Source organism: Dromiciops gliroides, chromosome 3 (genome assembly GCF_019393635.1).
Source record: "Dromiciops gliroides isolate mDroGli1 chromosome 3, mDroGli1.pri, whole genome shotgun sequence".
Classification (NCBI taxonomy): Eukaryota; Metazoa; Chordata; class Mammalia; order Microbiotheria; family Microbiotheriidae; genus Dromiciops; species Dromiciops gliroides.
In genome coordinates, this window is record NC_057863.1 from 538,630,723 (window position 1) to 538,652,768 (window position 22,046).

General features: G+C 39.9%; 1 protein-coding gene across 6 annotated transcripts in view; it reads right to left on the reverse strand.

Annotated features, from left to right (window-relative positions):
* Positions 1-621: 621 nt before the first annotated feature.
* Positions 622-22,046, reverse strand: part of CADM1 (cell adhesion molecule 1) — a 378,727-nt gene continuing 357,302 nt past the window's right edge. For 4 of the 6 annotated variants that reach the window (XM_043992708.1, XM_043992707.1, XM_043992706.1 and 1 more), the window contains 2 exons: positions 5,545-5,676; positions 622-3,576 (listed from right to left, as the gene is read on the reverse strand). In XM_043992708.1, coding sequence (XP_043848643.1) covers positions 3,458-3,576; positions 5,545-5,676 — 251 coding nt within the window. In that variant the 3' untranslated portion in view covers positions 622-3,457. Of the gene's footprint in view, positions 3,577-5,544; positions 5,677-17,399; positions 17,454-22,046 lie in introns of all 6 variants that reach the window. The other 2 variants (XM_043992703.1, XM_043992705.1) reach the window with 1 other exon arrangement.

Here is a 22,046-nt window from a genome sequence, read left to right on the forward strand (position 1 = left end):
AGCAGACCCAAATGCACTGTATTTCCATGTCTGAAAGCACCAGCAGCTGAAAACAGGAACGATATATGGCAGTCTGTTGAGTTATTTCTGATAATCATTCATTTAAAAGAGAGAGAGAGAGAGAGAGAGAGAGAGAATTTTTTTTTAATGATGAAGGCTGAATGAATCTTTTACACAGTCAATCCCAAAGTGAGAGACAGGTGGAGCAGCAGACACAGGAAAGTTGGTAGGGGGTGGGGTGGGGTTGGAGAGTGGGAGACAAAGCCACATGAAAGGGAGGGCCCCTGTCCTGGCTGGCTCACTACTGCATCTCCGAAACATGCCCGTTGCGCCATGGTGATATTGGTGTCTAAAGCTGTGTTGGCCAGAGCACCTGGCTCACCTGTCCATTGAGAGCGGAGGAGAGAGCAAGAGTGAGAGAGAAAAACAGAGAAGGGAGGGAAGGAAAAAAACCCAAATGAACAGAAAGGAGGAACACAGTGGTGGATTTCCGGGGCTCTACCGCTAGCGATCTTGGCGGCATATAAGTTCCCAAGAAGAAAGTCGGGGCCTGACCCCCGACTTTCCTCTCTCAGGCTGAGGAGGTAAAGAGTCCATAATGAGATGAAAAGGATCACTTGGTAACATTAATCTTTTTTATTAAGAAGACAGATATTTTATAGTACTTCTTTTTTTTTGTAAAAATGGTATACATGAACCAATACAAAATGCGAATGGGAACATAATGGATATGGAGTTTCTTACACTGTAACATCGTCCATGTACACCTTAAAAACAGAACTGGCCTAAGGGGAAAAGGAAAACGTCTGTGTGACTAAAGAACAAGCTTATTTGGCATCAATTATACATCCTTCATTATTTTATATTCCTTTAAAAAACACAAAAAAAACCAAGTTTGTTCTTTCTTCACTCTGAAAAAAAAGTGATCGACCTGTACAAAGTAATACTCAACAATACATTTCAAACAGTGCACTGTATACTTACTTAAGAAAAAATACATAAACCAATATACAACTAAAATCCATAATTTCCTGTTTTTGCTTTGTTTTATTTATTTATTTTCCAATGTGTGGGGCCTACACTTTGCAATCTACCTGAGACGGAAAACACCAATCAAAACACATGAACCTGAGACATGTCAACATTGTAAGTCATAGAGTTACATCAGTAACACTGCACTACTGTACACTTTTCAAAACAGAAAGATGGGCAGTTCCAGAAACAAGATGCCAATTCTGTAAGTGATGTTAAAAATAAAAATAAACTAGAAACATCAACTGAAATAAAAAAACAACCCTCTTACAACATGCTAAATGGTTCTCACCCTCTGATAGGGTTTTCTACTATGGTCAGAACTGGTGCTAGAGGCTCTGAATGGAGCCACACACTATAAAATTCACTGAAAAAAGGGTTATTTCTTATGGATCTTTTGGACTTGGTTACGTGTTCAGGACTAGGAGGGGGTAAACACAAAATACTGCTCGATAATGGGTTTTCTTTTATATATCAGTCCGTTCCCAAAAGGCCCCCATACTACCATGGTCCTATCAAAGGTTAAAAGACAAGAAAAAAAAAATAAACACGGCCCAGAATTAACAAAAAGTTGACACTTGTTTTTTTTTCTTCCCTTAAATAAATCAGCGTAAGTTTTCCACATAATGTAACAATAGTAAAAATGCATCTTGCAAAATCCAAAATTACTCACTGAAAATGTTCTATAATATATATATTTATATATAGATCTATCTTTTTTGATGCCATCTTTCCAATAGGGACAGTTGTCTGGAGTCTGGACCCTTACCAAATGATATGGTAAGAGTTTAATTTTCGACCTGCAGGGTCATTTCTTGATTTTCTTGAAGTTTCAATGAAAATCCCCACAATTCTTTTCTTTCTTTTTTTTTTTAAAGTCACTGGTAACTTTACTTCCCCTACTTTCTCCCAAGGCTCCCCCATCTAAGACGGTGTTCAAGGTAACTTATTTTTAGTAGCTGTGCACTATGGCTGCCATCGTGCAAGGATCAGTAATTTTTTGGCAGATGGTTCTTAAGGCTGAGGAAAGAGGCCAAGGCTAGTGTATGAAAGGTAAAAAGATAAAAAACACTCACATTTGAGTTTTGATTAAGTAACTGAAAACCTCTCCATGCTGTTTTTCCACCTCTGCTCTGACCTTTCTAGAACTGAGATCGACAGCAGACCAGTGTGAGAACAATACCGACCCTTCTTTTGTCCCTCTTTCTTTTGTCAAACCGAATCTGAAGGAATGAAAGTTTCACACAGACTCTAGTTGGAAATCCCAGCATGACAAATATCTGTAATATACAGTACATGCAGGCCACATCCTACTGCCTTCCTAACTAAGCACAAAGGAAAAAAAAAAAAAAAAAAACCAAAAAAACCCAAAAAAACCCCCAACCCTGTTCTTTCAAAGTCCTTCGCACACCACGTGGACTTGTCTTTTTCCAACAAATTAGTGAGAAGTAAGGCCAATTGGGAAAGGTGGATGGAACCGTTTGAAACAGAAATAATCAGAGCAGATTTTTTTTTTTTATTTTTACTCCCCCCCATTTGCCCTCTGGTAGCAACTCAAATTTGTCCACTTGTATAAAAGGAACAGCCCTCACCTGTCAGGTCTGTTTAGGGCACTAGAAAAGGAGGAGTCCTTTATGCCTAAAACCTGTCTGGACAGTATGAGGTACCTCTACTGAGCAGTCTACAGACACAGAATTAAAGACAGATTCAATCTCATTGTGACATACCTCACTTGCAGATAACCCTGTGTAGTAAGCAATGTCTCTCCGTGGCAAACGGAGAACATTTTCTGAATCACAGTCTAATTTTCTAGTCTTTGCTGCCCTAAGCATTGGGAACGTGGGCAACAGTGAAGAGTTTTCATTGTTTGTTCACCCAAACCTTTAGGACAACAGAGAAGAATGGATTATGGATACACTAAATTTCAAACTATGAAATCGAAACTGTGCTGGTTCTCCTTTTATAAATTGAGTTTCAAACAGAAAACAGTGACATTTTGAAAAGAAACAAAAGAAGGAGGGAAGAAGTTTGGGGGGAAGAGGGGGAGATAAAAGGAACAAAAATGTCTAAGGGATCCCAGCAGGCAAATTTCAAAATAGATGCTACAGAGGGAAAAATAAATCCACAGAAAGAAAAACAAGGCACAGAATTTTCTGCAAATGACTCAACTAAACTAAATCCAAGTTTGACTTGGATTGGAATAAAAATAAAATAAAACAACAAAAATAATTAAAAAAGAGGTGTCAAACAGCAGAGTGTACTTTATGAAGAACATTTTACACAGCAAATCCCAGACCTTCCCAGTCTCACACCTCTCCACCCATTCATAAAAAAACACACGAGTTGCTCGCAAGTTCCAATATCACTGTCTCTTTATCATCTAAATAGGGCCAGTTGGACACCTCATTGAAACAAAAAGGCTGATCTAGATGAAGTACTCTTTCTTTTCTTCAGAGTTGTTCTGTCCTCCTTCTGCATTGATTATAGCTGTGTCTGCGTCTGCTGCATCATCGGCTCCTTTGGCTTCATGAGTGAAGTATGTACCTGAAAGATGAAGTGGTAAAAGTACCGTGACTGTCTGATGGCCTCTGTGTAAAGTGGTACAGAGATGGCGACTTGCTTTATGGTCGTCATCAGCCGAAGTGGTGTGCGGGCAGCGGAGGGGAAAAAACAATTGAAGGAAGAAAGGGAGGTGGGTGAGACAAATGGGAATCCGGGGGTTCCACAGGCACCACTCCAACTGAATCGCTGCGATATAATTCAGCAAATGAGACATTAGAGCAGTGATTATGAGCAGAGGATGTCAGCAGAAGAAAACGTGAGTGGGAGCTAAAAATGCAGAAGGCTGGAGAGCCGATGAAAGGGTGCACAGAACAACAGGGATAGGCACGAGCGTATGGCAAACAACAGAACCAGGGAAAAACAATTAGCAAATTTATGAATTAGGGACCTCTACAGTTCTCTGATATAATCTGAACAAAAGTCGCCTGCCTTTATTAAGTAGGGGTGTGCTTGAATTTCCAGAGGTTCATCAGATTTTTATCCCAATTCTTTTTCAGACCGGGGACCAAAATTGAGCAATGACATGTCATGATTGTGGTATTCAAGGCAGAATGTCTGGCTGAAGAAAGAACCCTAATTCATGAATTTGCAGGTCAACATGGCTACTTTATAGAGGCCATAAATAAAGCTCTAGGAAACCAAGCCACCTATTTTCACCAAGAAGGCCCAACGGACTGTATACATAAGGTAAAAGTCAGAAGCATTCCCACCACAGAAGGAAAAGGGTATGCAGGAGGTCAGACCTCTATGGCCACAAGGAAAAGATTCTATCATGCCCTGCTCTCTGAGGTTCTCAACAAGTCAACAAAAAGTGGCTGATATATAGCTTTTCAAAATGAAAGACCGGCAAAAGGAGGAGGCCATGTGCACTCAAGCTTTCCCTCAGCCCTTTCCCCCACTTTCACTGTGTTCATTCAGAGCCCTTTTCCTATGGCCATCCACATTTCGCTTTTCTGTTCAGTCCCTGGCACCAATCTCTCTAATCTTAGTACTGTGGTTCAAGTTAAACATATGCAGAGCCCGGGATGTGCTCTTCAAAACCAGACTGGGCACTGGGGCTGGAGACAGAGGGAAATGGGTGACTTCAGGGAAACCAAATGATTTTAAGCTTGAACCAAGCATTTGGATGCCGAAAGCAGCTGTTTCCTCAGGGCTCCCTTGTAGGACTCAAGCTGCCTTTCCCCAGAACCAAATCCTTCAAACACCTAGATTTTAATAGCAAATGAAAATCCCCAAAGTGCTTGGAAAACACAACCGAGAAAGACAGGGGCCGAAAAAGAAAAAGAAGAATAAATTACCAGAAGGGGAGAAGAGGATTAGAGCAGCATGGGGCAGAGAGGCGGAGAGTTGGAAGAGATGATTGCACATCCAGATTGCACATTTGATAAGTGTGATGATTAATAGCAATTTAAATCTATTGCACAGATAATTTTAAAAATACATATTTATGTGGTTTTTAAACCAATGGATTTCTTTGACTGTGATGTATCAATCCAGGGAAGTATTTCTTGTTGTGACCAGATTACAAAAATGCACTTCTGGGCCTGGGAGTGTACCCATCCACCACCTCCCCACCTGTATGGGTAAACAAAAGATATGATCTCACTATGTATGCTTTATTGGATTTCACACCACACCCAGGATGACTGAAGAGAAAGCGTGGCTAGCTTTCTAGTCCTTAACATGGCACTCATAATGGATTGGGCAGCACCACATCTACCGATGCATTCTATTTAGAGGGCATCGATCTGTGGAAGGAGGAGACTGACCGCTAATTCCATAGTTGCAATCAGCACCTGCAGTGTTTTCTCCCCATTTCCCTGATTTCAGAAGTTAGGTTGTGTGACCAGGCAAACCAAGCCACCTCTCAAGGATAGAGGAGGAGAACCCCCAAAGTTAGAGGCTGGGATGGCAGGAGGATTTCCCAACCTTCCCCAAGACCGTGCTTACCTTTATGTCTAGCAAAGTATCGCCCCAAAATGATGAGCAGGCACAGCATGGCAAACACCACCACGGCAACCACTCCGCCAATCACTGCGTGATCCACTGCCCTTATTGAGTTTTCTTCACCTGCTCGAGAATCTGTCAAAATCAGAAAAGGAATAGGGATGCAGAGCTTATTACAAGTCACTCAGGGGCCTTGGCGACGACACGGCTTCCAGGGTTACAGGGTCATCTTGTTTTTTAATGGAGAAGTCAGAAAGAACAATCGAGGTGGATCAAGTTATGCAGAGGGAACAGACTGACCTGTCCGGTGCTGAACTGATCTGTTCTCCCCACAAGGCAATTTCGTGATAAGTAGCATTGGGGTCACTAATGCATGTGGAGCAAGCAGAGGGAGAGAAAGGAAGAAAAGTGCATGGGGAAGGAGGAGGACCTGACTGACTGATCCTGACCTAGTCTAAAATGTCACTCTGTCAATGTCCAATTGCAGATCCTAATTAAAGAGGCTGACCTAATAATTTAAGGGCATTCAGAATGGCACCTTCAGGCAATAGCATGGGCTGGAGACAAGGAGAGACAGCCCACTTATACTGATGCTGAATGATAGTCTGTGCATAGGCAAGGTAAGGATCTCAAAAACCACAGCGGCCTAGAGATAAAGCAAGGACACTAAAGCTAAATACAAGTGACGTGCCCACTACAGCTAGGATCTATGAGGCAGTAAGCCTCAATCTAAAACATAAAAACCTATTCCAAAAAAGACAGCAAGGAATAATTGTACATTGCCACAGACAGTTTTTATTTTATTTATTTAACACCCCTGCATGCAATTAATTTTCTTTTATAAGCATCGCTCCCTCAGGATGTCTTCTTCCGACTGAGGAACGACATGTTTGGCTGGGGAACAACTCCAAAATGAACCCAGAATGAGCTATGGTGATGTAGAATGAATGTATGGCAGTGTAAACAATTTTAATTTAGGAATGTGGCTACATCACCCCTTGCTGAAATCCTAATGGCACCCAAGATTTATAACATAGTAAAATACAATTATTCTCCCGTTGATTAATACATTAACATTTTGGAATGGAAGCTAAACCATTGTCTTTTTTTTTATTGAGTCAAGTACGACACCTCCATTAAAATGATTTACTAGCTGTACCTTACAATTTAAGCACAGCAGCAACAGAAACGGTAAAAATCTTTTAACTTTACATGATTTGTGAAGTCATATGTGAAGGATTTACCATTTAAATCTTTCAGTACAAGAAGCACATGGCCTATAAATCTGTTCCCCTTGCAGTCGCTGGACGCCTAAGAGAAATGCATTTCACCAGGAAGACTGAGAGTGCAAATTCAAGTCAATTTTTAAGAAAGATTTATCTCTGTCTCTCTCCAAAGAACAGAGCAAATCTCTGAAGCCTCCACCTCTAATAATATTTGAAGTTTATCGATCAAGTGTACAGATCCGTGACAGCTAAAGGTAATGGTGCTCTTTTGAGCCGAAACCTGATACAACGCTTTCAGCAGGAGGGCATGATTTACACTTTCTATCGATATTTCCAATTCTGCTCTGAGATTAAGTACTGAAGGATGTGGGGAAATAACTCGTGACTGAGGGTTCTATAAAATGCATTTTAATTAAAAGAGTTTAAATTAAAAATGAAGTCCTTAAAGTGTTTCGTTAAGTTACATTTGAGAGGACCACAAGAAAGAAGGGGGGGAAATCCCCACATAAACAAAAATACTAAAACCAGAGGCAGCTGCAGGGTTGGCCGGGACTACAGGATGATGGGGGTTTAATTGGGGAATGGAGATGGGTAGCAGGCAGAGTGCACTGCAGCCAATTAGCCAGCTCCATGATGTGGGATCCCCTCCAGTGACACATCTAATAAGCTAAACTTGAAGCATGGAATCTCCCTCCTCAGCCAAAAGTGTTGCCTACCGCATTTGCTCCAGTATTCACTGTCATGCAAGTAATTTCAACAAGGTATGGCTCCACCAGGGAAACTATTTTTTGGGGAAAGAAAACATGTTGAACAAAAGCACTCCTCATGGGACACTATATACATATCTGCTATAGGCATGTGCTCTACATGCTGGATACACTCAAAGGATTAAAGGGGGTGTAAAGAAAAATCATTCAGCTGTATAAAATCAGATTGACCCAAAGGGAGTAAAAACAACAGACAATCAAACAAGGGGTATTTTCCTCATGGGAATGGTCACAGAAGGGATTTTGCAATGATGAGAACTAACTCATATCCAAATGCCATGAGTATCAGACATCTGGAAAATTATTTCTTTCAAGTGGATGTCTTAGAGATGGGTGGGGACAAAGAAGCTAGATGTTGAAGAGTGGAGGTGGTCATAGGTAAGCGAAGGCCAAACGAAAATTCAAGAAATAGCCCACTCACCCATTTGACAGCCTCTCTTAAAAAGGTAAAGCCTTTGGTCTGGACAAACCAGTGTTGGGGAATACATATCCCTGTCTACTGTTTGAAGTCTATTCATCATTACCAGCTCCCATACTTGACAACAATGAGTCCAAGAAAAGTGATATCTTCGGGAGAGAAGCTATGGGAGGCAAATGGGATTTAACCAGAGGTAGAATTACTTTAAAACTTAATCATTTGTTGTAAGCCCTGCTGTGAATGGGCTTACAAATAAATAAGCTTGACTTCCTTCTTTTCCTGTACTTACACCCACTATGCCCTAATTAAGTAGACAGATTCTAGTTTATCTTTTTTTAGGTGTACATATTTTATAGCCATTTATTTATAAGGGTAATCTCTACTGCTATCTTCTGATACCTACTTTGATCAGAAAGTTTACTACCACCAGTTAATCACCAAGACATCTTCCCTGCCTTCATTTACTGTGGACAGACATAGGTTACCAATGTTTAATTTACAGGGAATATTGTAGGTTATGAGTTCCTCACTGCCTCCTCACTCACTCCCTACTGCCACTTCTCAGGTTTATTGTGGTAGATGATAATAGAGCTGTGCCCAATTCACCTGCTATCTACTGCTTCGGTCACTGCTTGGCCTCACGTATAAAGGTCATAACTGTTTCTAGACTCATCTTAGTTCTTTCCATTTCTTTTCACGTGTAGGGTAGGGGGAGTTTTTATATTGTTATTGATTGGCTCAGGCAGCGTCAGGGAGAACTGTTACCTATCAGAAAGGTTTGGCTAAGAATTGTCTAGGCCATGGGACAGCCTCATTCATGATGTGAAACAATATTCTAAGATTGCATAAAAAAGGCACTTGGGCTTGGTCTGGCCAGGATTGGGACCAGGGACTGAAGGAAATATAGACTACCAGAAGAACTGCTCCTTTGAACAGCTGCCTGGCAACCACCTTCATCCTTCCCGGTCAACTCAAAAGTCAAGAACTCGAGAAGATCCTGTGAGGATTTACTTTCAGGTGAGAGACTTGAAAAAGTTTGGCCTTTGCTGTCAGACTTGCCCTTCTCAACTCCAAAATTTCCTGAAAAAACTCCAAAATTTCCCGAAACACCATCTCCAAATGTCTGGCTCCCTGTCTGAAAGGTGCAAAAGAGAAACAAATGAGCTGAACTCTGTTCAGAACTCTGTTCTTCTTTTAAAATGGATATATGAACTGGGCGGGTCAGTAGGAAGAAGAATAATTTTAATTTCAGGTGAATGAGTAAATAAGTTCATCTTTTCAGATTAGATGAGTGAGGTTCACCTTCCCAAAGACCAGAACTGTCCCATTCACTAATTGGCACATGTGCATTCACTGTCTGGAAATAAACTGAATTTATCTGATATTACCCCTTTATCCAACAAGGCAGAGGGAGTTTCTGCTAGCAGACCAGCCCTAGCAAAAAGATGCTACCTGCCTAGCAGTTTGGTGGTATAATACAACTTTGTTTGATAAAGTCTGAGCCAAATCACTTCAAGGTGATCTCACGGTAAAAACAAAAACACTGGCTCCACCACATTCATTGAATCTATTTTTGTGGAGAGACCAATGGCTGTTGGGAGCTAAGTGCTTGGTGAACCTTTCTGACAAATAGTCTCACAGGGCTTATGTATCTCCCTGACTACATCAGTCATATCTTGAGGTTCTTTCTAAAGCTCTGAGGGCAGCAAAAGCATCTGAGGAAAAAAAAAAAAAGAGGCAACAGGAATTGCTTGGTTTTCAGGAGTTACCTTTGCTTAAGACAAAAAGCTGAGAACTTGGCTTGAGGTGAAAGTCTACACCTGCCAACCGAATGCTAAATTGGTCCCAATTGCTTGGGTCAGAGAACCACTAACCACTGGCTCATTTCAGTATCTCAGCAACTGTCAAGGGAGAAATTTCAAAGGTCCTGTCAAGGGGAGGAGAGGGAAAAGGAGGAGAAAGAATGGCCCAAGTAGTCTATTATCTTACCTTGGGTCAGGTAACCTGGTCTGACCCCTTTCCCTGTAGGCAGTCAGGAAGAGGGAGTTCTTGCCCCCACTGCAAAAGGCTGTTAAAAGTTATTTTTCTTGTTAACTAGCTGGGGGAGATGGCGCAATGGTGACGGTGGTGGCGGTGGTGGCAGTGGCGGTGAGGGTGGAGGTGGAGGTGGTGGTGGAAGCAGGGTGTCTCTCCTCTCTCTCATCTCCTTTTTAATCTCTCATTACTTGCCAAAATCCTCCCTGATAGGCCATTCTGGCAATCCAGTTGCATCATCCTTGGGACATTCAGCAAATGAATGCTAATATCCATAATCTGAATGTACAATTTAACATGGGTGGTGTAATTTAAGTAGATACACAAATGTTATAAGTCTAGGTTTAGCAGTGGATGGTAGCCTGTAACAGGCAGCAGGAAAGGCCACTACTTCTCATACACGAGGCCATATTCAAGGCATCATCTATATAACAGTAACTGGCTAGTACATACCACTTGACAATGAGGATTATGGCCAGAGAAACTTTGGTACAAAGGCCTCACACATTCCTCACATCAAACAAAGTCTGGAGCAGCACAGAGAGCTTGGGAAACTTTTTTTGTCGTATCATTTAGTCAAAAGTACACCAAGCTTTATGACTCTAATGAATACGATTACTCTGAAAGGGAAGAGGGCTGTGCTTGCTAATATGGTAAGGTAATGCTTAAGGTATGAGGACGAAACACTGTCTTGGTTGGCTTACCTTGACATTATCAAAACGTCTCCAGCTGATAATTTAAAGCACAACTAACCAATCTGTAGAGAGTTATACACTTCACTTACAGACACATATTTGCATTTTTTAAAGTTACAAGTTATCTCATCTAATTTTCAAAGCAAACACTTAACGGATGGAGAGATTCTAATAATATTTAGTCCTGCTGCTTCTAATTACAGGACAGATGCCCAGCCCACTACAATGTTGTACATTTGCAGCTAAACAGGACAAAGGTCAGAAACATTGAATTTTTGCAACATTTCTACTATCCAATTTAGTTTCTAAAGTTTCTTTTCCTGGGCTGAGATCCTGCTGGACAAGCCAGCTCAATTATAAACTCTTAAAATAAGGGTTTCTAATGGAAATGCTGACTCAAGCCCCTCGGGGCTATAAGGATTAGTCTATCCAGGTGGAAGCTTAATGACTATGATGTCATTCACTATTACTTTGCTAGGGTGGGGGGAAGGGAAGAGAAAATCCCAGTGCCCAGACCCACTCCTCCCCTGGGGGGGGGGGGGCGGGGCGGCAGGGCAGGGTGGAATCCTGACCTTAAAAAACAAACACTGGCACAGTTGAAAAATGGAACTAATTATTTCCAGCACTGATTGTGTTTCCCATCTACAGTAACACAAATAAGTGTGTATTTTGAAAAGCACAACTTTATTACTGAAGGGGAACACACTGAATGGCATGAGCTGACAAAATGCCACATTATTTGCTAATCCTAATATGTTATTCTTCTTTAAGATTTGCTTTTCTCAGCACCAATTCAATTATAGATGCTACAAATCCTTCTGACATTTAATTCCCTCTTGTCAGAGAGTAGTAAATGTATACAGGACATGCACAGCTTTCCCATTAAGATGTTAATATATATTGGAGCACACTAGCCTCTATACAGCATAACCTTTCTTCTTCTTAGAAGGGTGGGAAGGGAAGAATGAATGCAAGGAAGGAAAGAAAGAAAACCAGGAAGATTTCTGAATTGCATTGCAGGCATCTAGTACTACACTTTAGCTGCATCTATCTCAATCCATTTAACTATAACCACACTAACATTTCAAAGAAACTATTTTAAGCAACTTAAAGGAAAACTGTAGTTGATTATCATACCATACTGAGCTCAACTGGCTCCCATTAAAATTACACACACACACACACACACACATATGTACATACTGTGGTCTACAATAGCATCAGGATTCTTAGGGGTTGGTGGGTGCAGGGAGAAGAAATTATTTGACTGATACAATCCAAGAATATTTTCTGAAGAAGGTTCAACCTGGAGATGCAGAAAGAATTATGATCCCACCAAGCAGAATGGTCTAATATAGTATAAGACATTATAGACAGCATGGGAACCCCCCCCCAAAATCTTTATATATATATATATATATATATATATATATATATATATATATTTTGGTGAGGCAATTGGGGTTAAGTGACTTGCCCAGGGTCACACAGCTAGTGTCAAGGGTCTGAGGCTGGATTTAAACTCAGGTCCTCCCGAATTCAGGGCTGGTGCTCTATCCACTGCACCACCTAGCTGCCCCCCTTTATACCTACTTTTATCTTTGCTTCCATAATGTAAGGCAACACAAATGAAACACTTATTGAGGCTAGGGCCATGCCTTGTATTTCTTTGTATGCTCACCTTCAGGAAGGGCACTCAATAACCACTTGTTGAACTGACAATACTGAGGAGCTACACATGCCTTGGCCTTGGATTTTACATTGGCTATGCTGCTGTCACCTACTGAGCCCTGTTCTTTGCAGTGGCCAAGTTTATGAGGACTGTCTGGTTAAAGGTGACACATTTTGTGACTGAATTATTAAAAGTGTTTTTTTTTTTTAAATCGTCAGTTCTCCTCAAATTACTTAAGTTAATTAATTTAACCAACAGCAAAAATGATTTCCAATGGTTTCTAACAGAATGCAAATCCTCTGTATTATTCTGCATCACCAGGCTGACCAAAAGGCACATTTGTATAGTGATCATCTCTACACATCAAATGCTAAGGACTTCACAGTGGGTTGATGCTTTTTAATCACCAGCAGCAGTAAGGCAATGAGAACAGCACTAGAGTCTTCCTTTAAGTGAGAGCACATCTGATAAAGAGCATATAGTGAAGTAGATTGTCTCTACATAGACACATCCCACTAGGATCTCTCTTTTACAGAAAGATGTTCAAGTGGACCTTAGGGATTTGGGAGATTCCTGGGAAGATGGGTTAATGAACATGGTGAAGTCACCCCAGAGGAGTAGTGTCCAACCTGTAGAACCGGAGTTCACACTTTGTCTGCTCACCTGCCTTTCAGTTTGAAGGAAAAGTTCTTATTTAATAGAAACATTCTTGGCCGTGGAGGAAAAACAGCAGCAATGTTGGATTATGGCAAATCACCATCAAAATAATGAAGTTCATGCCCTATGAAGTCACAAGGCAAATGGCATGGATGCAGAACCACTGCTCAAACCTCAGTGCCTCTTATTTATTTAAATAAAGCAACCAATGTTTTAATTTTTTCCAACCTGAACATTTTAATATTTCACATGATGTTTTATGACCGCCTTAGAGGTAAACAACTTCTAGCATTTAGGACAATGAACCTGCCGATGGATGAAAAGAAACCGATCTGTTGTTTCCTCCCCGCATCCTTGCCAAAAGGAAGCAGCAGTGGGCGATATGGGGTGATTATCTTTCCTAGCCAGGAATCAAGTGACTGAAGTCTTGCTGATTTGGAAAGACCCTTCTAAGGAACAATACTTCTCTAAGTGGGAGATAACCCCCTAGATTTCAAGGAATTAAAATTTCAAATCAAACTTTTCTTATCTATTTCAAAAATCTGGCTAATTCCACAATTTAAAAAAAAAAAAGGGAAGGTGCAATTTAGAACTGGAATCCATACCTCAGGCCTCCCTACACAGCCTCTCAGTGGGACTTTTTAAAAAAAGAAGTATACCATGGAAATTAAAAGGCTTGCCTGCCAAACCTGGGGTCACACTTTATGCTATGGCTGATAATGAAGGAAAGTAAGGGAATCTTACGGTTTGGTCTACTGAGATAGGAGTAGTACCTCACACAAAGGTCCAGCTGTAGTTCAGAGGATGGAAAAAAAAGAAAGAACTGCCCAAAAAAGTCACTAAAATCAGACCCTCAGGGCCTTTCTAGGGGATGACTGCCAACACACCCAATTCCATAATTTGCAAACCAGCCCAAAGTCCTCTAAATGTTTCCTTGGGTCAAAAATGAGCCCAGGCTAATTTGAGTTTTGAGCTATTTTCCTTTGTGTTGTGAAGGCCAATAAAGGGATTCATTCAGGCTCTTCATTAATTAATATCAGAGGATGGTCTCCCAAAGCCATCCAAAGATTTGCTCTTTACCTCTACCTTTGTAATACTTAAAAAACCTGCAAGATTTTTCCATTTTATATTATAGTTTGTAGTCCAAGATTTTAAAGCATATTTTGGGGAAATGTGACAGATCTGGAGTTTCTTCTCTGTACTTATGCTTTAGAGAGGGCTGATGGATCTTTTTGTATGTGCTAGACGGCCATTCATTTGGGATATTTTATATTTATCACTGCACAACACTAAATGTTCCCCAAAGGCCCTTCCATTGCTGAAGGGGGAGACTGTGGTGTAGGAAAGATTAAAAAAAATTTTTAAAGGTTTTAAAATAAAATAGAGGAATAAATATGCTTAAAGCTATCCTATTCCTCACGGGTGGCAATAACCACCAGCTGTCACTAGCAAACAGCAGATGTAATTGATAAAACAATTCAAAAACTCGTGTGGATCCATCATCAATAAAGTTAACACCCAAAAAAGTAAATGAAAGGGTTCAAAGAAAAACTGGATAAGCACCCCAGGTCTACCAATAATTAAATCTCTTAACATACAGGCATGAAATAGTTTTTTTTTTTAAATGCAGATTAAAGAGGAGGATCAGCTGGGCAACTTGCTTTGCTGCATGAGGATGGAGTACCATATGCTGCTTATGAAAATGTCATTAACTGAAGCAGCACTGGTGTATGTTTTTTGGGGGAGGAAAAAATGGGGACTAGAGACCAAGCTGTCATTACTTCAAAGGAAATATAGTATATAACATTTATCCCCAATAAAGAAAGGATGAAATTGCCACCAAGATGCAGCAGGGAATGGATGGTAATATTATTCATTACCACAGTTTAGCATTAAGTGTGCAACACCTACTCTAATTTATTGATGGACTGCTTAAGACGGGTGTTAACCTGTTTGTCTTGTATTATAATTGAATTCAGTCTCTAAGCTACAGGAATTCAAGGAGTTCATCCTTCTTCAATCAATATGCTCCCCTTCAGTGACCCATTTCAAGACAGCTTCATAAAAAATAATGTATTTTGTTTTAATAAATTTAAACACTATGACAGCTGCTCAATTTTTATTGGTTGTTTTTTTCCAGACATCTCTTAGCTGAAGAGTGAAGCTAAAGCTCACAATCAATAATAATTGATTAATCAGCATCCCCTTTGAACAAAGGTGCTAATCAGTTTTTGATTAGTTCATCAAACCAGATGTAAAGGCAGCCCAGTCCTTGCCTGATTGTTCATCAGTGTTTTACACGATGTACGCTGTTGAGCAATATGTGACTGAGATGCATCTGGAAGGAGTGGGGAGGAAAAGGGGTGGGGGGAGAAAAACAACTTAATGTATTAATTTAACTGAATTATTATGAACACACACAAACAGTTATTGGTTTATTGTTCCTGACTGGTGGGTGATTGATAGGGCCATGTGACAACAAAGATGCATGTGACAACAGGTGCTGAGCTGTCCTGCACAGTCTTAATTACTGAATCCTGGTGGGTGGGTGGAGGGGGCAAATTAGTCACCTTTTTTCCTAAAAGGAAGGAAAATTACTCTCGCCCCGTCTGGGTGATTCTTGTTAGGTGACAGAGCAAGCAAACAAACTGGGAGGGAGCAGGTCTGGATCCTACCAACAAGAACTAACTAGGCTCTTGCCCCTTTGAAGTACTCATTTCCATTGGGATCAGTATCTGATCTAAGCCCAGAGACCACCTTCAAACAACTAGAAACATTTATTCATAAATTGTTTACTTCTCACATTAACGAATGGATTAAGCTTCAAATAGGGACAGGACCACCCATCTGTATCTGGAAAAAAAAAACAAAACAAAACCAGTGGCTAAACTTTTAACAGCTTCACCAAACAAAACATAATAAGGCAAGGCAAAATAAAACCAATTCCTTCTTAACCTTTCACTCCATCATCACAGGGTCAATTTATTTACTTAGGGATTCGGAATAAGTCAATGCCTGGAGGGGTAGGGGAAGTAGAGACATTGCTCATTTTGGGGGGGATTACTGAAATGAGGAATGCTAAAATTGTCTCTGACTGGCACAGTCTCGTGATTAAAAGACTGTACCTCAACACCTACATCTTAAAGGGACTTGTTGGGAGATGATAGCAAGTCTCTGAAGGGCTACCACTCCCAAAAGGGATTAGATTTACTCTGATTAGTCTCAGAGGGCAGAACCAGGAACAATGGGTAGGAATTAGAGAAAGGCAGATTTAGTCTAGAAGTCAAGAAAATAGTCTTAAATAACTAGAGCTCCCCAAAAGCAGAATGATAAAGGAGATAATGGCTTCCCCTTTATAGGAGAAGTTCAAAACAGGACAAAGGCTCACAGCTGGAGAAATTTAAAGAAAGGCTTTTGAGGGGACTGGCCTCTAAGCCTTTGGCTAAGAGGATGGCCAGAAGGCTCACTTTTCTTCTTCCTCCAATGGGCAAGTCAGTTCTCACACTTACTTTCCCCACCACTGGCAACAATGGAAAAGCCCTCCTTGGGAACGATGTGGGAGGCTTCATTATTTGTAGAAATGTTAACTGAAATGTTTAAGAAACGAATAGCGTTTGGAAGTTGTCACTAATAGCAAGGGAACTCGTATAATTGTTTAGCTCTGATCACTTTAAATCTCCTCCCTCCCCTCTTTGTAGGATATGCTTCTTATTCTGAATTAGTGACACCTAAATCCTGGAATCAAGCATGAAACCTACTTTTGCAAGTGCTCAGTCTGCTGTGAAAAAGGTCTGAGGTGGATAATTAGTTTACATCATGGCTGTGACAAAACAATTGGCCCCTTCTTTCCCCCTCCCCCTTATTCCTAACATAATCAGATCATGGCTCCACCAGCCCATCCCAAAGAAGTAGGCGGGAAGGATTTAGAGGTGCTTAAAAAAAAAAAGAGAAAAAAAAAAAAAAGGAAACAGATCTTGTCACACAATCCAACATCCTTAACTGCTTTAGCAATGCAACAAAATTTCTTCTGATCCATCACATAATTAGGATGCAAAAATTATTTCAAGCCACCGAACTCAGTGTAGCTGTGGTACAACTGCAAAGATAAATTGTCCTCCACTGGGCAGAACATCTTCCCAGCCTGAAATACATTCAGATATTTCAGCATTCCAATAAGTAAACAAAATACATTCTAATTCCAGCAGCAAGGGAAGGGGATGAGTGTTGGGAGGAAGAACAATCATCAACAGAAAACAGCTTATTTCTATAAGACAGGTTGCTTGCATCAGGAAAACTGCTGATTGCAACTCAAAATGGCCACTATGCAGAAGTGAACAACGTTCCCACAGGTTGGACACTGCAGAACCTTACCTAATGACTAGCCCTTACCTGAGAGGTCCTCACTGTCCAGTTCTTCTGCGGAATTGGGCAACTGAGTAAGGCCTTACAAGTAAAAACAAACTCGTTTTTTTTTTCCATTCCTCGAGGGACATAAACAAAACACTTAAGAACTGAGGATGAATTTTTTGAAAAATATGAGCCAAATCACTTGCCATCTTTGTTTTTGATAGCTCAAATATATTAAGCCATAAGTACAGTTCTCCAATAATTTACTTTATTACTGATAGACAACAAGAGGTAGAAAGATTCCTCAGTCTCCACTGCTCAAAGCACATGAAACATGAAGGGGAAATGTTCAAAATCACTCATTCATAACAGCATGCAAAAATATAAAACCTGATTGTTAGCTGTCAATGCTCTGCTACATCTCTTTATTACAATTCTATTTAGATTCTCCACACCGCTGTATGTAAGAAATTTTATTTCAAGTTTTGCTACAAATTGAAATCCTTTGCCAATACTGACAAATACAGCATTTTATCAATTTATGATTATCTTGGATCACATATTTCAAATTGGTATAGCATCTGTTAAGTGCAGATTGCAGGTTATTCCTTCATCAGAAAATCTGATATGTAAAATTTTTTTAAAGTATTTCATAAATCAACGATACTCAATGAAAAACAAACACCCTCAAAGCTGAAAAAGCAGTCAGGCCAGGAGAGAACCAGCTGGGGCCTTAAAATGCTGGTGTCTGCAGCACTCCAAGCATTGCCCACGAGTGTTATTTCTTAGCTAGCTTGGCTTTTCTCTAGAGAGGTCAACAGAGAAGGAGAAAACCAGGAGGTTAGGCTAGGAAACAGCTTCTATTTTCTGATGCTTTATTTGCAAGTTGATACAGTAAGAAAGGTCACAGAACAATACAAATGCTCTAAGACTGAGGAGGCCTATTTAATTAGGGGAAAATGCATAGTGCATTTGAGTATCTAAGCAAAACAAAAAAGAAAACCCTGCTTTGGCAGTAGAACACAAACTAAGTATATGCATTCTGGGGTCATGAACAGTATTTGCTACTTTTTCAGTGGGACACAGATTTAACCAAATCAAGCACAAAAAAAAAAAAAAAAAGGTCATTACCCACTCTCCCCCACTGGGTTTTTATGGATCACGAAAGTTGGTGACAGGAGATATATAATTAGGTAATGGGGGCTTCTCTTGACAGCTTGGGATTTCCCAATTCTTCCCTGAGGAAGAAGAATTTCCACCATTGCCCTTGGGAGAGAAGTCCTAAGGGAAGTGGGCCAATGAGAAATGGATGATTTCCAAGTCCACAGGTGTTCCCAAACTATAGAATTAGGCAATTTAAAGGGGAAGCAGTAAGTGCTGCAATAAATTATAGAAGCATCTAAGTAGGAAGAATTTCCATTTTTCCAGTGTTTGGATTGGCTGAAAGTATTCCAATTTCTAATTGGCTTTATCCATTGTATAAAGACTGATGATTACAATTATTTGAATAATTGTTATAAATGGGCAACATAAAGTACTTCTCTGTAGTTAATTATGTATTTGCGGTTCTCAGAAGGCTAATCCCTCACTTCTACGTGGCCCAATGAATATCAAAGAATTCTACACACATGCTTGGCATCCACTGAACCATACTAAACAATGATGTTTTGCATAGGCATTTTTATTGCTCAAGGTTTGTTTCCTTGGGGAGGGGGTTAGAAAGTTAATTTTCTGTAACAGTTTTTTTCCCCCTTAAATAAAGACAAAGATGTTTATGAAATATCATTGATATGCAAAGCTTCCCTATTAGAAAGCAGCAGACAGTTGATATACACCTCATTAAAGATGAAACTGTCATTTTCAATAGCATAAAGTTTAAAACACAACAACTCATCTGGAATCTACTGCTTGAATTACATGCTAAAGTGGGACACCATTTAGATTTAATAGCAATACATTTGTTTTTTGCATTATCATTGTTTTTTTCCCCACAAATCTATTATGCCCTGCTCATACTGTGATCATCTCTGTAAATAGATTTAGGGGTTTCCTAGAGCAGTGGGCATACAGCAGCTTTTGCAATGTGGACAAATAAAATTTTACTTCTCTTAAAGTTGTGTTTGGATAGCGATTTCTTTCTAGCCAAAAATATTCATAACTCATTTTCTTAAAGAAAAAGGTAATAGAAGTACCCTTTAGGAAGCAGAGAATCTTAAAAGGTAGCAACTGCTCAGTTTTTACCTGCTTAGTTTATAAAGCTTACTGAACAGTATTAAATTCTATGGCAGATCATTTAAAATTAGTGGGAAATTACTTCTTAATTTTTATCATTAAACTTTCACATCAAGTACAAAAGCCCTTTGTTTTAATTCCTAATTAAAATGTATCCAAAGAAACTTGTTAAACTTCATCACACAAAGTAGAAGTCCACTTTTTTGTCCAGGTAGACTTTCTCAACAATCACAGTGCAAAATATAACAATCATATATAGTCTAATGCAATGTCTGTCTTTCTTTCTTTCTTTCATGGGAGCAGAGCAAGAGATAACTATTAGTGGTACTCTGATTTGTCATGGCATATTGAAAACTTTCTCATAAAGCACCTGTGGAATTAGAATAATTCATTTCATTCCAACATAAGGAAGGATTTAGAATTCTTTAAACTTAGGAGAGTGGGCCAATTTTAAACCAGAAAATGAGTTTGGTTTTTTTTTTTCTCCCAAAGGGAGAAAACTTCTAGAGGTTTAGTTAAATTCAAGGGCTGATGAAAGCCTCTTCAGGCTGTCCTTTTCAGAATATTTCAATAAGTAATTATTAGATAAAATTAGTATTAGAAAATAAAAACAGCCCACTGGCTGCACTATTATTTGGATGATCAAAAGCAACACAGGAAATATTCCCTCTCTCATCTAAGCTACATACATCTGATGATTTGGCTGTATTAGGGAAACCATTATTCTTCTCACCAGCCTTAGGAATTAAGACACCCCCAGTAGTTTTCATCTAAATGCTCAGTCATCCTGTTCTTCCTGCTTTGTCAGCTTTTGTAGAGAGTTCCCACCCCACCCCCCCAACCCCTTCCCATTAGTAGAAATTCTGTTCCCACCATTAAATAGTAAAACATTGTTTCCAGACTGCATATCAAGGCTGAGACACAACCTGAAGGTTCTGCAGCCATTCAGAAGCCTCTTTCGCCTGGTTCCTGTAGAGCGGCCAATGTCTGCAGAGTCCCTTGACTGAATGACAGCCTTTGAATGGCATTGTTCTGTACTCATACGGGGATGTGCAGAGAAGTACACACACAGAGGGTGGATATAGCGTTTGTAATAATGCGCACTGCTGGTTATTTTCCTTTAAACTGATTTAAGACTTGGCCCATGAATGAATGGAAGCAGATAAAAAAATTGCCAAGTGCTTTGTGTATTCCATCACAGCCTTTATTGCCTGAACTATTTATAAAATAAATCAGAAAAAAAGAAAGCCTGATTTTTAATGGGAAAATTGTCTAGGCTAGGTACATGAGCCTGGCAAAGGCCAAAAAAATTTTTTTAAATAAAAAATGATTCTCCAAATTTAGAGTTCTGAGTTTGAACTGAATGCTACTGTTATTCCATTCTAGGCCCTGACACTTAATATCTCATGAAAATTGTTATTTGGGATATCAGAATTCACAAGAACATCAGCCCCTAGACACACCAAGAGGTGGAAAGCAAATGGGCAGGTGGACTTAAAGGGGGAGAGGAAATAAAAATTAAATAATGGACAACCCCAAACAGTGAGGCAACCAGCTGGCTGACCGCAGTGCAGCAGAAACACAAGCACTATTCCGGGGCCATGGGGCAGGCATGCTGTTATCAGAGCTCTCAGGACAAGGGTGGTGGAGATTGGGGAATAGGGGATGAGGGATGAGGAAAAGGAACAGGAACAGTGCAGAAAAAGAACGGAGGGGGTCAACCCCCCAAAAAAAACCTTTATAGGAAAATCCCAAATTGAAACAAACAAAAAAATCCCCACCACACATACCCACGCACCAAAAAAAGAAAAAAAAAGACAACATCCATGCTTCGAACGCACTCATGCATTCCTGCCATCAATTTCATACCAGGGAGATAAGGGAACTGGCAGGAAGGGCTCTCTGGGATTGTTGTGACATGCACACATAAGGGACTCTTCCCATCCAGGCCTTAAAGATGAGCTCCGGAATCATAATTGTTCAAGTACCTCCTTCACAGAATAATAGCACATATCATACTGGCCTTACATTCCCATTCTTACACACACGGTTTTCTTTACTCTACATTTATTTATTTTGGAGAAGATCCATTTGGCTTTCAGTCATGCCCATGCATTTCTAACCTTCCATATACATGCTTACTCCAATCAGATACTGATAAGAACAAATGGCTAACATACATAAACATCTGGTATACTTCATACACACTCTAGCAACACAAGCTTGAACAAAACATTTTAATGAGTCTTCAGAGGGAATTGTTCTTCCTTTTTGACAAAGGAAAATAGAAACATCAAGATAAATCCAAAATAGGGTTAATTTTTAAGACCAGTAAGATGGCCACAACTGACTCACCTAATGTGTCTTGTCATTTAAGTTGCTATAAAATCTAATTGGTTAGTGGTTTTCCTACCCATCTGGTTAATGAACTCCCCAGGAAGCCTTCCTTCAGATTAA